Source organism: Haplochromis burtoni, unplaced genomic scaffold (assembly GCF_018398535.1).
Source record: "Haplochromis burtoni strain Fernald_Lab_line unplaced genomic scaffold, NCSU_Asbu1 Contig_19, whole genome shotgun sequence".
In the NCBI taxonomy this organism is placed as follows: domain Eukaryota; kingdom Metazoa; phylum Chordata; class Actinopteri; order Cichliformes; family Cichlidae; genus Haplochromis; species Haplochromis burtoni.
Window position 1 is genome coordinate 298,758 of NW_024582380.1, and position 17,190 is coordinate 315,947.

Sequence of the window (17,190 nt, forward strand, 5' to 3'; positions counted from 1 at the left end):
CTCGCGATAGAGCGGCGGAGCGGTTTGACGGGCAGTCGAGGTTGCAGCAGGCAGAGGGAGACGGTGGAAGGTAAAGCAGGGAGGCAGCATCATGGCGGACAGAGACAGTGGCAGTGACCACGGAGGGCCCACCGCAGGCCCCGGCTCGCTGCCTCCGGGCGCAATGGGCGCCATGTCCCGGCTGCAGCACGACACCGAGGAGCTCGCCTCGAAGCGCGTCGACATCCAGAACAAGCGCTTCTACCTTGACGTGAAGCAGAATGTTAAAGGCCGCTTCCTAAAGATAGCCGAGGTCGGGGCTGGGGGAAACAAGAGCCGCCTCACTCTCTCCATGTCTGTCGCCGTGGAGTTCCGCGACTATCTCGGGGACTTTATCGAACATTACGCCCAGCTGGGCCCGACCAACCCGGACATGGTGCAGGATGAGCCCCGGCGGGCGCTCAAGAGCGAATTCCTGGTGCGGGAGAATCGGAAATATTACATGGATCTGAAAGAGAACCAGAGGGGGCGGTTCCTGAGGATCCGACAGACCGTTAATCGGGGGCCCGGATTGGGAAGCGCGCAAGGCCAGACCATCGCTCTGCCGGCGCAGGGTCTCATCGAGTTCCGCGACGCTTTAGCCAAACTCATCGACGACTACGGCGTAGACGAGGAGCCGGCGGAGCTCCCGGAGGGCACCTCGCTCACTGTCGACAACAAGCGCTTCTTCTTTGACGTGGGCTCCAATAAGTACGGGGTGTTCATGCGGGTGAGTGAGGTGAAGCCCACGTACCGGAACTCCATTACGGTTCCCTGCAAAGTGTGGTCCAAATTCGGTAACACCTTCTGTAAATACGCGGAGGAGATGAGGAAGATCCAGGAGAGGAGTAGAGAGAAAAGGGCCTCGGAACTGCTACCTGAGGGCCCGCACGGCGGAGACGACGGCGACGATGACTGACGCGGATTTTAGGAGAGCTGACATGAAACAACCGAGACAACGTTGGACTCTGAAGAGAAAAAAAACAACCCAGACTTTTAACTGTAAAATAGAAAGAGAATCTACAAGGGAATCACCCCACACACACAACCTCCACAGACATGGCAGCACCTCTGCTGTCTCCTCGCTCATTTTACTGGATGTCACCCCACTTACCACCCATGTAACAGTAAGCCGCTGCTATCAAGGACTGAACTGTAAGATATGAACCGTTTCCTACTTGATTTAAGTGACAATGAACAGAGTGTTTATATCTCTATCGATGACAGATTTTGCACACATCAAAGCTATTTCACAAAAAAAATGTTTAAGTGTTTTAAAAACTGGTAATAGACTTAAGATTTAATCAAAATAAAACCAGAGGTTTAGAGTATAAAGTCTTCATGGAGAAGGAATATTTGACATCAGCACAAAGAGGATATATTATGGACTTTATGAAACCAAAATCCGAATCCAGATGTATAGTTTATTATAAAGGTACGCAGAATAAATATGGCAATGCTCAATGAGTTGCAGAAGGCAGCACTGCAGGCCTTGTAAACACCTGTCAGCATGCGTGTAGGCACATGTTTTGAAAAGAAGTTGGCAAAGTAGGCTGTAGTCTCTAATTTGGCCTAAACGTAGTCGGCTAATGGAAGCATTTCTCTCATGCCATTATGGAAAAGGTTGAGACACAAACCTAAATAGCCTATGTGCGCCTCAAACAAATGGGTTAAACCTATCTCTGAGCTACTCTATTGAATATCAACCCTCTTGCACCATGTCCACATAAACTTAAATGAAAAAAGTGCTAACTTAGATGTACTAATTATGATTTTGTGAATCAGCTGTAAAAAAAATTCCTTATTAAGATGCCCACGTTTTCTGTGGGATTTTTTTCTTTACGTTGTTGTTTTTTGTTTTTTCTTTTCCTCAAGGTGGTGGGGGATGCAAAAGGATATTAAAAAAGGTCCATATGTGGGAGCGCAAGGCGCAGAAACAAACAGACAAAAAAAGACGCGTCAGCGCAGCGCGCGGCGAGGCAACGCATCCTCTCTGACGTCATTACGACCCGTGCCTTATACACTCCACTCGTTTACGTGTTCTCACGTGGATGGTCTGTGACCTCGACCGCTGTATGTTTTCATTTACGAGTGCTGTTATGTAGGCAGAAATATATACTCACCAGGGCTGTGGGATTCACACCCCTGCAGTGCATGGAGCATGCGTGGCAACACCAAAAGTAAAGCTGAAAGGCTGCTGGGAGCTGGGGGCAGGGGGTGGGTCCAGTTGTGTTCTTGGGTGTTGTTGGCACTTTGGGGGCTATGCATGTTGTGCTATGGCGCAACATGGAGCCCAGAATCCCTAGCCGCACCCCTGGCTCAACGGACTGATCGGTGCCTCCCGAGATCTCACTGAGTGTGCGCGAGCGTGGAAAGTAAGCTGGAAATGTTATTGGTGGCTTTGCTCACCATATGCACCATGATGTTAAAAAGAAAAACAAAAAATGAAAAAAACAGCAACAACAACAAAAATATATAAATACAATAAAAATAAAAAAACGAAAACCCAGGAGCGGCTGGATGAGGCTTATTTGTCAGAGCTGAGATGGATGCTGTTAAAGAGCCAGGCAGTCAGCCAGCCAGGCAGGCCAGCCGGCCGGTCCCATGCAGTCAGTACGAATGCGGTCCAGCGGATGTAGAGGCCTATCAGTGCAGGGCCGAGGCAGTGTCTATCTCTTTATGGTGCTACAGCCCCTTGATCGCTCCTTGGGGGCCTCGCCGCTCAGAATATGTCACTTTTGCATTGTTATTCTGATGCTTCTTTTTTTCCCCTTTCCTCCACAGTATGTCGTCCAAAACGTGTCAGGTTTCCCCTCCCAGCCAGAGACGAAGCCACTGACTAGTGTAGGACATTTTATATTAGTGTGCAATATTGTGTACGTGCCAATCGTGGCATTGTATCACGTGTATAGACGAAAAAAATGTATAGGCTATGTGATCAGTAGATATTTGAAAGCATGATGATGAAGTGGATGCATCGCATTATATTTCCAAAATGTGAAGACTTTTACTTCTCGAGGTGAAAAAAGTCAGACTCGTTGTGAGTTTTTTTTTAAATTGTTTTTCTTCCTGTCACTTTCTGTAAACCAGTAGGCTGCCTTGTCTGTCTCTCAGTGCGCGTAGACTAGCTCGGGTATTTTACGTCCTCCCTTAGGAAAACGAAAAAAAAGTTCTCCTCCAAACACACAACACAGACCGTCAACAACCTCTGACTGTCTCCATGTTGGCCCTTCTACACTAAGCTTGAATAGTATCTTGGGACTTGGGTCCAGGGGTGGCTGGCATACACACACATACACGCACGCACAGACACACACATACTCTCCCCCTGTTAAGGCCTCTTGTTGATATCTGAGTGTTTGGGAGGCCTCTGAAGTGTTTTGAATTGTGTCTAGAACTGCACAAGGCCTCCTGTCATTAGGAGAAAGAGAACTGTGTGCTTGGAGCCTGAGTGCGAGCCCTCGCTCACCTGGGACTGCAGTACAGGTGAACCGCAGTTTGACTTAGGCTTTTCTGGGGTTTCAATCGAGCCGGGTGATAGCGATCAGCCACGGCAGAAGCCAAAGGACAGAGGAGTTTGTTGTTGTTTTCATGGCGAGGATCACAATCCCCTCTGATGTGGGAAGACTCTTGTCGCAGTCTCGCTCCCTTTCCCAGGCGTTAAAAAAAGGCTTGTTGCTTGTGCACTATTCATCACTTAGGACGTGTAGTCCATCCCTTCATTTTGACTCAGCTGACTCAGCCCTGCACTGAGGTCCTGCTGAACTCTCAGTGTGTTAAATACGACTGAGCCTGTCGGTGTGGCATGCCACCTAGCTGACGGGAAGGGAACACTTTAGAGGCCTCAGCTGGATAAAAGCGGCTAAAAGCGAGGCCTACCGTGTATGTAGGAGAGCTGAGGCCGGGCCGAAAGCAGAAGTCCCCGGAGCACACTTGGGCTCCTAAGGTGTCACAAGTTCAATCCTTAGTTTTAAAAGCTGATTTGTGTCTGATTGGCTGCGTTTGTGATGGCAGGAGAAGAAAAAAAGGTTCCAGAAAATCCCATCTGTTCACCACAGGACTGTTTCTGGCCCACGTTTGTCTCAGTGACAGTGAAAGGCCCGATGAAGCCTGGCACTGCACTGTAAGGGCTTACCAGCAGCAGCAGCAGCCTGCCACAACCTTCCAACCCGGCTGCAGACAGATCGAGTTAGGACCTTTCTCTCTGGAAATCTCTTCCACTTCTTACAGAGATGATTATATTTCCTCACACTGCCCTCAATACAAAAAACATTTATTTTCATTGAATGCACGTACAAACCACCTATGACTATGTGCCCAGAAAAGCACATCTGAGGTCAACCTGAGTTCATCTTGAGGTCACCGTGAGTCTGAAGTCACTGCGGTGATACAGCACTTATTCCCCAAAGTGTTCTAGCTTTAGCCTGACTGACTTTAATCATGTCTGCTACATGCTAAGACTGGAAATACGACGCTTCCTTTCTCTTTTTCTCTAATGGCCAAATATGAGGAGAGCCTGAACATGCTCATAGAGTTCACTTTGTGAATGCCTCACTCTGTGAAACGCACACATTGTTCGCTTCTTTTTTTGTTTTCAAAAAAGATTTAAACATGTGTTCTTTTGTTTTCTCCAGGTGCTACTGGGTCAGTTGTGTTTTTAGCGTTGAACGTGGCTTTTTCGGGTCTTTGTCTGAAGCGTACTTCCGGTGCGATCAAACCTGATTTTGTGAGACCTTTACCTGGAGTCACCTCGCAACCACGTTGTGCCCACATCTACACAGTCATCCATCTCTAGGACTTAAATGCAGCATGGTAGGCGGATGCCGTTCGTCTCGTTTTCTGTGTCAGCGGACGTGATGGTGTGCCGTCTTCGGGTGGCTCCGGACGGGTTGGATGTGCATGAGCGATGCTGCTCTGTGCTTGTTAGCGCCGTTTCAATTATTTTCTCCACAGCAGCAGCCATCATAGTGATCTCTAACCATGATGTTAACCGAACTTTCGCCCGCAGTATTCATTTGTCAGATTTGACTTAAGTGTGCCGTTTTCTTTCGTTGATCAGACTACAGGTAACCAGACCATTCCTGGTCAGACTGAGGAGAGGTTAAGTTGTAGATGCAGCGATATCTACTTGCTGCACGCACCTCAGTGTCAGATTGCTAGGATGGCTCCGCTGTAGGTGGGAAACAAACCGTCTATATGACGGCTTAACAGAAAACTTCCAGAAATGAAACGCGGCTGCCGGCTCGCGCCTCCACCAGACTATACGAGTACTAACTAAAAAAACAAAAAAAGTAAAGAACTGACTGAACTTCTGTTAAGGTGTTCAAAACAACCAAATGTGCTCTGTTTCTGGTTTCCAGTGTTGTAGTCTTTCATTGGCCATTCGGACTTTCTGGTTAATCACACAACCAATCGCAGCCTCTGGTCAAAGCCAAGCACTATATGACTCATTAGAAAACCACAGACAGAGGAGCTCATTCAGCATGTCTTCTGTTTGCACACGCACCGAGCAGTAGGGTCCATCGTGTTCGCAAACTGTAAAAGCTACTGTTGTGTATAGTTCTTGAAGACGTCCTTGAAGCTGTTCTGGAGATGTTGGGTTAAATGGATCCTGGATTTTTAAGGGGGTGGGGTCAATGCACAATGAACATATCCCATTGTCACCGTTTGGTCTCAATCCCTTTACCATCCCCATAAGAGATAATATGTTGTATCTTTCGAAAATATTTTATCTGTGGCGTGTGTGTGTGTGTGTATATATATATACATATATATATATGGTTTGTTATATATGATGCTCCTCCTTTCAGAAAAATATAACATGTAAACAGGAAAAACATTGCTGTTTTTTTCCTTTGTATTTTATACTTACAGAAAGCATTGAATAAAAATGGATAAATACTTGCACTTTAGATATATTAAGAAAAATAAAAATCTGCATATTATTTTTGATAGGGATCTCACATTTAAAGAGTATAAATTACAGGCTTTGTGACTATTGCTGGACAGAGATGTATTGAGTTCTACTTATTGAAGTATATTTTGTCTGTGTCAGAAGGTTTACTAAAGTAAATTGCATGATAAAGTAGTGCTACACCGATATTGTTTTTGGTTTTTTTTGTTTGTTTTATTTTGTTTTGTTTTTTTAGTTGATAAAATGTCTGAAAACTGTGATAACGACCCTCTTGTATCATGTTTAACCTCTCCTCACCCATTCTAGGATATTTCTTACTGAAATATGGCCTTTTCCTGACTATATGACGATGGTGCTTACTTTGGCTTTGACATCGAGCTCATCCTATACATCTCGACATCATCATCATAATTCGCGTCCTTACACTCCATTACTTTCTGTTATGTACTCTCACTACCTTATTAAATTTCCGTTGATGGCAAAAAAATAAAACAAAGGTGTGCTGTTTTGTACATTGCTGTTTGTTTTAATGTTGAGGGAGCTTTGTTGTCTGAAAAATGACTAATGGCGCAATAAAATGTCATTCCACATGTCCTGGTCTCTGCATAGCTGTCTTTAACTTCACAATGGTCAGTTTTTTAACAGACCCGGGCTCGATGAACCCCAACCAGCAGGAATTGCTGACTGAATTCAATATACTATTACCAAAGTTATTAGTTTCTTTTTTTTTAAGGAAATCTGCCAAGTTTCTATGCACAACGAGAAAGACAATATACACTGATCAGCTGCGATATTAAGTTACCCTTGTTCATTCTACCCAAAGAAGCTCTCACCTATTCGGACAGGAAGCTGGACCTCTCACGGTGTCCCGGCAGGGTGGTGCCTCTATCAGTCAGGCTCATTTATGCACATCCTGCCACTGTGTGATCAGATTGGGATCAGAAAAAGTCAGCACCCTGTTGTGTTTTCCAGGCTTTCTTGGGCTGTATTTGGAGCGTGCTGGGGCACATGTTGTCATACGCAACCATAACGTTTCTGCAGCCGCCACGTGTCAGAGTTGCATCTGCTCGAATGCAAAGCTCTACCAGCAGAACATTGCACTGCAACAAGATGATTGATGTTATTCACTTTACCTGCCTATGGAGCTCGGAAAGATAGTAACTGGACTTCTTTAAATTTCTTGAAGATGTTTCACCTCTCATCCAAGAGGCTTCTTCAGTTCTAAAAGCCTCTTGGATGTGAGGTGAATTGATTGGTGGAGAATCTACACAGACACTTTACCTGTCAGTGATCTTTTATAACCGTGGGGAAGACTGCTGACTTGACAGTTGTCCAGAAGATGATCGTCGACACCGTCTGTAAGGACAGTTAGCCACAGAAGACTCGTTGTTCACAGAGTGCTGAATCGAAACTTATTCATGGAAAGTAGATGGGAAAGGGAAAGTATGATAGCAAAAAGGTGCACATTCAACAGGAATCACTGCAGCTTTGGGGAGACTGTCAAGAAAAGTCAACAAATATGTAAGACTGCTTTCTTCCATTTGCGCAACATCTCTAAAATTAGAAATATCCTGTCTCAGAGTGACGCTGAAAAACTAGTTCATGCATTTATTACTTCCAGGCTGGACTACTGTAATTCATTATTATCAGGATGTCCAAAAAACTCGCTGAAAAGCCTTCAGCTAATCCAAAATGCTGCAGCAAGAGTCCTGACAGGGACTAGAAAGAGAGAGCATATTTCTCCTGTTTTGGCTTCCCTTCATTGGCTTCCTGTTAAATCCAGAATTGAATTCAAAATCCTGCTCCTCACATACAAGGTCTTAAATAATCAGGCCCCATCTTATCTTAATGACCTTGTAGTACCATATCACCCTATTAGAGCACTTCGCTCTCGCTCTGCAGGCCTACTTGTTGTTCCTAGAGTATTTAAAAGTAGAATGGGAGGGAGAGCCTTCAGTTTTCAGGCCCCTCTTCTGTGGAACCAGCTTCCAGTTTGGATTCGGGAGACAGACACTATCTCTACTTTTAAGATTAGGCTTAAAACTTTCCTTTTTGCTAAAGCATATAGTTAGGGCTGGACCAGGTGACCCTGAATCCTCCCTTAGTTATGCTGCAATAGACGTAGGCTGCCGGGGATTCCCATGATGCATTGAGTTTTTCCTTTCCAGTCACCTTTCTCACTCACTATGTTTAATAGACCTCTCTGCATTGAATCATATCTGTTATTAACCTCTGTCTCTCTTCCACAGCATGTCTTTATCCTGTCTTCCTTCTCTCACCCCAACCGGTCGCAGCAGATGGCCCCGCCCCTCCCTGAGCCTGGTTCTGCGGAGGTTTCTTCCTGTTAAAAGGGAGTTTTTCCTTCCCACTGTCGCCAAAGTGCTTGCTCATAGGGGGTCATATGATTGTTGGGTTTTTCTCTGTATCTATGAAGCGCCTTGAGGCGACTTTTGTTGTGATTTGGCGCTATATAAATAAAATTGAATTGAATTTAATTGAATTGAAAAGTCAAATCAAGAACTTGAAAGAAAGCAGGCGTCAAAACATCAAGAGCCACCACACACAGGCGTCTTCAGGACTGACTGGCACATAGGAGGGTAACGACAGTGGGCGGATTTGATTTGTTTGGGGTTTTTTACATTTTGCCTTTACTTATTCCAGAGACAGGTGGCCAAAGAGTGCATGGGACTACTAAAGCCATAAGACTCACTGCTCAGGGCATTCTTAATCCATGTGACAGGTCACTTGACTATCATGACCCAAAAAGTCAAGTTTTACACAGAACACGGAGCACTGTATTAACTACCATGTTATCATCCAGGGTGTCATTATCACTAATGGCACCTCATGTGGATTACTCAACTATGCCGTATACCTAAAGGGAGTTTAAAGTTACTTTACGTTTATGCTCAAACTGCTGCTGCAAAATGCAACGATGCTATCAGCATTCAGACCGGACACCAGTAAGCCTTGTTCTCATGGTGCAGTTCTGATGGAAAGCAGGTTCAAAATCTCCTGGGAAAATGTAGACTGCAAAACAGGAGAAAGGCAGCGCTTTTATTTTCCCTGGCAACCGAAATAGTGGAACAACCACACCAACCGTGGAAACTTTACCTGGCAAAAAGAAAATCCTTCTCCAATCCCCCTTCTTGGATGATGCAAAGAGGGCAAAGAAGGAGAGCAACAGAATTTGAAAGCAAAAAAAAAGAACCTTAAAAGAGCTTGAAAGAGACTTTTGGTCTGCCTCATTTCTGCAGGATCAATAAAAAAATCCCGACTTCTTAGGGCAATAAAAAGAAGTCCTGTCTTTGTTACAAAGGTGGAAGGATTGAAAATGTGAAGCTTCATGGCTAATGTGGTATTCATACCCTTAATCAAATGTTTGTTGTTTTCACTACTTATAAAGGAGTCATGTTTTTGAGAGACTGCTGTAAAAAGAGAAAGTGACACATAAGAGGTTAGATTTGATTCTACAGTTGATAATGTAATAGCAAAGTAGTGATACATATGCTTATGATGATTATATATGAAAGTTCTCAGAATATATTTGCACATACGTCTGTGCTATACCAAACGAATACAGTTAGAGTGTAAGGGGAAACAGATGCCAAATTCAAGTATGAATTTATTGACTGATTTTAGCATTTGACCCCATTATGAGCTGGCTAGGGTTATTTTAAAAGCTGAGAAGATGCACACTGTACTCACGATTATAGCTGCAAAAAAAAAGTCAATTAAACATAAGTACACTCTCAAATTATAGCATTTAAAGGGAACTCGTGGTACTTTCAGATTTGAAAGTCAGAGGAGTTACACCAAACATAGCTGCCGACAATAGCTAGCTTCTACTAGCATTAAGACGTCCCTCAGGGTTTGCAGGGTTGAGTTGCAGTGTGTGTGATGTAGGCTCCAGTATATGTCACTGAACAAGAATGCAGAGGGGAAAAAAAGATCTCTGGTTACGCTGCACTGATTATGAGACCAGCACCTGCTGCTGATGCTGTGGGAGTCCTGTGCAGAATAGATAAAACAATAAAAACATTTCTTTTTTTACTTTTACTTCCTTAATTTCTTTTTTAAGCACAGGTGGTATTAAGGAAATGATCATGCTTTTATTTTTGTGGGGCAGTAAAATCAAACATTGCTAGCTGTGTTAGTGACTCCTGTGATTCTTTGGCTGTGATAGGTTCAAAATGTCTAAGCCCACCCCTGACTGGCCAAATCACTGGGATTGACAGGTAAATTGACTGACTCCTCACTTGCTCCTTACCTCTGTGTTTATCACCCTTAAAACATTGTTACTTTAAAGCTATATAATAAAGCCCATATTTGCAGTTCTTTTATTCATAAATTCTAGCAGGTCTTTTTTATGCTTTAGCGTGACTTTCAATGGCGCCAAATTTGTTGTCTTTTTTATGTCACAACTTCTTGTTTGTTTTTTAAAAAAAACTTTAATGATCTGGAGGTCTCAATACTCACAACCATGTGCATTTCCAAACGCTTGTATGACAAAAATGGTTCCGCGGACACATTTCGGTTTGAAACACTTACTGTAGGACAGTGTTACAGTTTCCCCATCGCGGACGTCCGTGTGACCGCTAGCCAGGCAGATGGCACGCAACGATGCACCCGCTACGCATGCGTCCTTCAAGCGGACTTGGCAACAGTAAAACGTGCAGGACTACTCACCCACAGAGTCTAAATGTTCGTGCCTGCGTGCGGGTATAATCCCAGCCTTAAGCAGACACAGCTACCCGGAAATTCAGCAACATTACAGCTGCAATTGATAATGCAACACTCTCTGTAACAGGCAGCGCGTGGCACAGCACACGGTCTACCATACCTGTTTATTTTTTCACATCGGCTAATTCTTTATATCGTTAGGTATCAAATTAACCCTGTTACTGAATCACCTTTATATACATGGGGCAAATGACAACTAAGGGGAAATAGTCGAGTGGACATTTAAAAAAAAACCCATAACGTTATTGTGACTAATATGTGGGCAGCTACAGGATATTCGTTCCTTATAGTCTTAAACTAAGCATATTAAATTATTATAGTGACATAGTTATGCTGCGCTAAATGTGTAATTAAATATTTATCATGTTCTTTCAACTAAACTTTAAAAAAAAAGTCACGCTTAGCTCTTACCTAAAGTCTCAGCTGTGAGGCTTTATGGTTGTGTACTAAACACGTCACACACGAAGTAGGTTGTTTGTTCCACAAACACATGGCCATGACCACAGACACATGCTAGGTGTGTTTGCGGTCTCTGTCATTAAGCAACCTATAGCTAAACTTTTACAGAAACTTCGTTTTTGAATATGTGTATGTAACATAAACATATACATTCACTGGCCACTTCATTAGGTACACATGTTCAACCTCTTGAGTACATGGCAGCAACATAATGCAATTAGGGATGCAGGCATGATTATGATAGCCTGCTGAAATTCAAACAGAGCTTTAGAACATGGCATAGTTGTTGGTACCAAACAGGTTGGTCCTAGTATTTTAGAAAAACTGCTGATCTGCTCCAAATCCATCTATAGTGTATAGAGTGAGCGGTAGTTCGGTTCTCTGGGTGAAAATGATTGTTGATGCCAGAGGTCAGAAAGAGAATGGGCAGACTGCATCAAGCTGACAGGGAGGCAATAGTAACTCAAATGACCACTCATTACAACCAAGTGTTCAGAAGAAGATCTCTGAACACATCAAGCCTTGAAACTGAAGTTACAATGCAAAGAAAACTCAGGACTACAGATTGGAAAAGGTTTGCCTGCCCTGAGGAGTGTTGATTTCTCCTTGAATATTTGGATGGTAGGATTAGAATTTGGCACAACCAACATTAAAGGATGGACCGATTCTCCCTTGGTGTTGCAAATATTTCATCATCATACTCTTTAGTACCAACTGAGCATGCTTTAAACACCACAGCCTACTTGAGTATTGCTAGTGCCCATGTCCTTCCCTTTATGATCACACTCTGATAAAGCTTCATGTCACAAAGCTTAAATCATCTCAAAGAGGTTTCTTGAACATGACAATGAGTTTACTGTACTGAGATGTGGGATGTAGGAGATTCACGTCATGGATAAATAGCTAAAAAATCTGAAGCAACTTTATTAGGTGCCAAAATCTTTGAGGAGTGTCTCCAGCACCTTTGTGTTTTGAAGGAAAATAAAAGGGAGGGTCGAACCTAATAAAGTGGCCAATGAGGGTTTACGATAAACGTGCTCCACAATGGGTAAATGTGCAACTTAACAACTGACAGTTTAACTGCAAGGCAACACATTTTAGCAGCAACTTTCAAACAAGTGCACCGACCTGTGGAGGAAAGTGGGCGTAGTTGTAAACAGGAGACGTTTAAAAGCATTACACAGTAATAGTCATGTCTGCAGAATGTCAAAGAAATTAAAAAACACAAACACAAATTAAAAATTAAAACACAAATTAAAAAACTGGCACGGATTTTTTTTTTTTTAGCTTTTCATTGTTTTAGTCTTGACAGTCTTATAAATTACAACCACAATCAATCTGTATAAAAGCTTACTTTATGAAGCACAGACTAAATATTCAGTAAATATGTCCTTTACATAGTATGAGCATCCTGTCAGAAAAGTTCAGATATACAAACAAAACAAACAAAAAGAAAAATCCAATCCTGACATCAAAGTGCCGAAGTTGTCTTTTTTTTTTTTTTTACTTAAATAAAACATAACAATCAACTATTTTTTTTCCACAACCCTATATTACAGCACAGGCCTAACCTAGAACATTGGGAAACAATGGTTAGCACAACAGCCAAAGTGACTATAAGGGGAAGTCTCCGTGTAAGAAAGCAGGTATTTATCCTAACAATACAGCTTTAGAAAAAGTACTTCCTCTCTGAAAGCTCCGCTCCTGTTTCAGCGTTTTGGTCTGTACAAGAATCAGGTTCCAGGATTCCAGCTGTGATTCCAGATTTCCAGCAAAGTCCCAAAAGGATCTCAGATCCCATCAGTCACTGTTAATACAATGTACGTAGCAACAGAAGCAATGTGTCCGGAGCCAAAGATATAATTGTTCCTCCCATCAATATCTGCAACCCTGGTTATGTCTACATGCTTCTGAGTCACACTGTGTTTGTGTGAGGGGGGCGCTGAACTCACTGATCTACAGTTGTGTCATTACATAACAAATCACACAGAAAGAGAACGTGTGTATGTGTGTGTGTGTTTGGGGGATATAGGATCAATTGAGGTGCTCACAGAGAGAGATACCACCATATGTCCTTTTCCCACAACCTTACACAAGTCCTCCTTCCAGAAGAATCGGCCTCATTATGTTGTTTTCCTCAATTTGGAGTAATGTGTGCTGGATGTCCATTTTGCCTGTTCTTGGCTGGCAGAGACGGTCGTACTAAGTAAACCAAACCAGTCTCTTCTAAGAAAACAAGTCTCTCCTCCATCAGCTCCTTCTCACCCATGTGGAGGGTGTTTTGATGGCTACTTTGCTGGTGGAGTTGTTTTGCCGCCGTTCCCCTCTCCTATCCAGCATGCTGTCAGCCTACCTGACTTTAGCCCACTACGCTAGAGCAGTCCTGCTGCTATGCTCTGCTGTCAGCCAGCCTCCATCTGAAATCGGTCAGGGCCTGCTTTCCCAAAAACATCTTCATCTAATAAGAAGCTTGGCAACAGAAAGTCAAATTCCAAAAATTATAACAGGGCAAACGACGCTGCGATAGGTCCATGTAGCATGTTATAAATCAGAGCAGAGATCAGTCAGACTTAAAAACACGTTTTATCACGTGGCTGGCTTTGTCCTGAAGATGCTTTTGAGAGATCCAGGCCTGACTGTGCCGGCAGTGCTATTCAGCATAAGGCCGTCGGCTTGTTTTCTCTCAATGTGCTCAACAAAATCTTTATACAAATAACATGACCCTGCTATATTTACTTCTTCCTGTCGCCTACAAGTTCAAATTCTTAACTGGAGCCACTTTCAAAAGCACGCCAATGCACACGCGTACACACACATGCATGTGCACACACCAGCCCACCCACACTTTCCTGTTCAGCCCTTCAGTCTTCAGAAACCTCACGCCCAACCATATATTGTTACATATGAGTTCTGGCAGCTCAGTTTACTCAGTTATGGTACAGAAAGAGCAGTAAGTGGATAACATGGCACAGTGCTTTTGCCCTCTCCAGAAACATACAGTTAAACACAGGTTAGTATTAGAGGGGGGAAGCGGCAGCTCAAAAATCACAGGAACACATGTTTGATCTCTGACAAGTAACAGTATTCTTTAAATCCCTCAACAGCTAGTGCCGAGGTGCCCTTGAGTAAGGCACTCAACCTCCAGTTCCTCCGGTGGAGCAGCTCAGTGAACAGTTTAAACTATGGTTCCTCTTGGCAGCTCCTGCTCTCATGTGAATGCATGTAAATGTGTGAATGTTGAGAGGGGAACCCTTGCTGGGGTGAATAAAGGTTAAATAAATAAATAAATATGCTATACAGGAATCTGATCCTCCTGAGTTCTTCTCCGAGTTCCTATATCTCCGGGACAGATATGTTGCATCTTCAGACACCATTCTCCAACAATATTGTAGGTCCATAAAGCACACAGTCTTGTGAGTGGCCGAGTGTGTAAACGCGAGTTGAAGTAAAGCCAAAATGCTACAGTAGTACCATCTGTACTATGTCCATCTCAATCACTGCTTGACTCCCAGGCTGCGGAGCAAGGCAAAGGAAACCAGTCTGTGTCTGTGCAGTCTTATATCGACAGGTTATAAACTACTGCAGCTCACAACTAAAAAACACATTTCAACTAAAGACAACTCTTCACTCTGAGTTCAAAAATTAATACTGACGATGCTGCTATAAATAGTGATCACAGTTATGATCGCTGTAATGTGCAATAACAAAAGTTAAAAGAACTGAGGTTTGGCAGGGTCGCTTGTGGTGGGGTATCAAGCGTACGCTCTTCTTATCTATTGCTCATTACAGGAACTTATCATCACGGTTGATAAATTCTGGGAAGGATAGTGATGGCTTACTAAAGAATGGAGCACAATAAATAAAATGCTAACAGCAAATCCGAGAAGGACTTGTAGGATTTAACTAGTTTGGCTTGAAGAGATGCTGCTTTGAGGGCTGTGGCATTTGGTCTTCTTTCCTCAGCTCCTCTTTCCTGGGATGTCGCATCCAGTTGCCCTCCCGTTCAGGCCACCGTGCGCCTGACTGATGGACGGCGAGGACTGCGTCTTGCGGAGGTGGCACTCTCGGCCGGCCAGACCGCCCTCCATGATCAGGCCGCCCATCACGCTGGCCTCAATCTTCTCAAGGTCATCCGTCTCTGTGCGTATTTTAGCCTGCAGGAGGCTGATGTATGTCTCATACCGAGTCTTCTGCTCAGAGAGGGGCGTGGAGGGAGAGATGTGTTTTTGAAGACAAAAAGACCAAAGGACAATTAATCAAGAGTCAAACAGAAGAGACCAATAACACAATTTGCCAAAAAACAGGTTGTCTACCCTAGCTTTTAATACCAAGGGTAAATAAAGTGACCCTTGACTCTAAAAATAATACAGCAGACATGTTCCTCTGTCATAATTCGTGGTCTATTAGCTGTTTATCAGTTAAAAAAAGAAAATTAAAAGCAGAGAAATTAACAAAAAGCAACACAAAGAATTTACCTCGTATGCGAGGTAGTGCTCTTTGAGCCGGTACTCCTCCCACTCTCTGCTTTTTGGGTCAGCTGAGGGCAGATTTTTCCGGTGTTCTTCCAGCTCCAGGCTCATCTGCTTCAGCTTGTTCTCGTGACTCAGCAGCTGGTCCTCCTGCACCAATCACAGCGCAAACAGATGCCAGAGGACCCCAAAACAGCCAATCAGATGTAAGAAGATACAAATAGCATATGTAAACTGTGCATGCTGCTGAAATAAACTGTGTGGTATATGCAATTAGTACTGGATGCTGAATGCTGACATTGGTGTATAATGTTTCTTGTGGGATGCAAGAGAAGGAAGTTCGTGTTTCTAATGCGTGCCACCATCTGTGCATGTGCTTGAGTGCGGACCTGGTTCAGTCGGGTGGATGAGGACGGCAGGATGGGCCGACAGAATTTCTTCATGGAGCCGATAGCAGCAGGGAAGGCTGGGGCAGAAAACAGCGCCGCCACCAGGTTAATCCGGAAGATCCAAGACATCATCTCCTCTTCACTCCTGGAGAGAGACAGAAACAAAGACAGAGAACCAATTCATTCAAGTTTTAATGGTGGTATGTTTCATTTTAGCAGGAAAATGATGACAGCAACCGAGCAATTAAAATCATATCAAACATCCAACTAGTTATACTACACACCTACATTTTCAATTGAAAGCTTTTAAGGTTTCAAATCTAAATGACAAATCCAACACAGAAACAGTTCTGAAGTCATTCGACACAATAATAGTGTAATCAGTGTTTTGAGGCATGCTGAATATCAAATGAGAGATAGTGCCTTCCATTATCGGATTATTAGTAGGTACTCCTTTTTTAGCACCTTAAACCACCACAGAAATTCTTCTTAAGAGCAGGGCTATTTACAGATTATTCATAGATCATTATGCACCACACACCCTTCTCCTCTACACCTGCGTATCCTCTTAAAACATTCATTCTCAAACCGAAGTAACATGGTTTCATCAAAAATAATGCAAAATTAAAACTTGAAAAAAAAAGTTGTAAAATTTCAAAACCTAAAATTTTACTGTTTAAGGACAGATAACTTACGGTGCCTGCAGCAGAAAGACTCTCCAGTCTGAGGTTTTGAGCTTCAGTACGTAGGCTCTCTTGCTGTAGTCGGTGGCACGAGTAGCTAAAGCGTGGTGGATTCGCACTGCGTTCTTCAGGTCTACCTCTGAAATGTCGGTATCTGGCTTGTACTCATCCTGGGTAAGTAACAAGAATAAAAGGAAACTGTTGCACGTATCGATAGTGTCCAGATCACTACATTCAGGTTGACACCAGAGTAACATCACCTTCATACTATCACCTGAAATTAAAAACATTACCCCGATGACAAGAAATAGAAGCTAATTCATTTAACCTTATGGGCTGTTAGTAAAGTCTCCCTGCCAGCAGGGGGAGACAAACACACACTTACACAGACCAGCCTCATTTCCTCTGTAATTGCCTTTTCTATCACCCTCCCTTTCTGGCACACACACACACACACACACACACACACACACACACACACACACACACACACACACACACACACACACACACAC

At 43.4% G+C, this 17,190-nt stretch overlaps 2 protein-coding genes across 3 annotated transcripts in view; one reads left to right on the forward strand and one right to left on the reverse strand.

Annotated features, from left to right (window-relative positions):
* Positions 1-304: 304 nt before the first annotated feature.
* purab (purine-rich element binding protein Ab) lies at positions 305-6,525 on the forward strand (the record flags this gene model as incomplete). Its single annotated transcript, XM_014331905.1, is given in 1 exon segment — positions 305-6,525. A coding segment is annotated over 1 exon segment (633 nt), but the record flags the coding sequence as incomplete, so codon positions are not given.
* Positions 6,526-9,982: 3,457 nt separating this feature from the next.
* psd2 (pleckstrin and Sec7 domain containing 2) overlaps positions 9,983-17,190 on the reverse strand; it is a 39,911-nt gene continuing 32,703 nt past the window's right edge. The window contains exons 12-15 of one of the 2 annotated variants that reach the window (XM_005916615.3): positions 16,688-16,845; positions 15,993-16,137; positions 15,610-15,753; positions 9,983-15,324 (exon numbers count right to left, since the gene is read on the reverse strand). In XM_005916615.3, coding sequence (XP_005916677.1) covers positions 15,094-15,324; positions 15,610-15,753; positions 15,993-16,137; positions 16,688-16,845 — 678 coding nt within the window. In that variant the 3' untranslated portion in view covers positions 9,983-15,093. The remainder of the gene's footprint in view (positions 15,325-15,609; positions 15,754-15,992; positions 16,138-16,687; positions 16,846-17,190) is intronic. The other variant, XM_005916616.3, reaches the window with a different exon arrangement.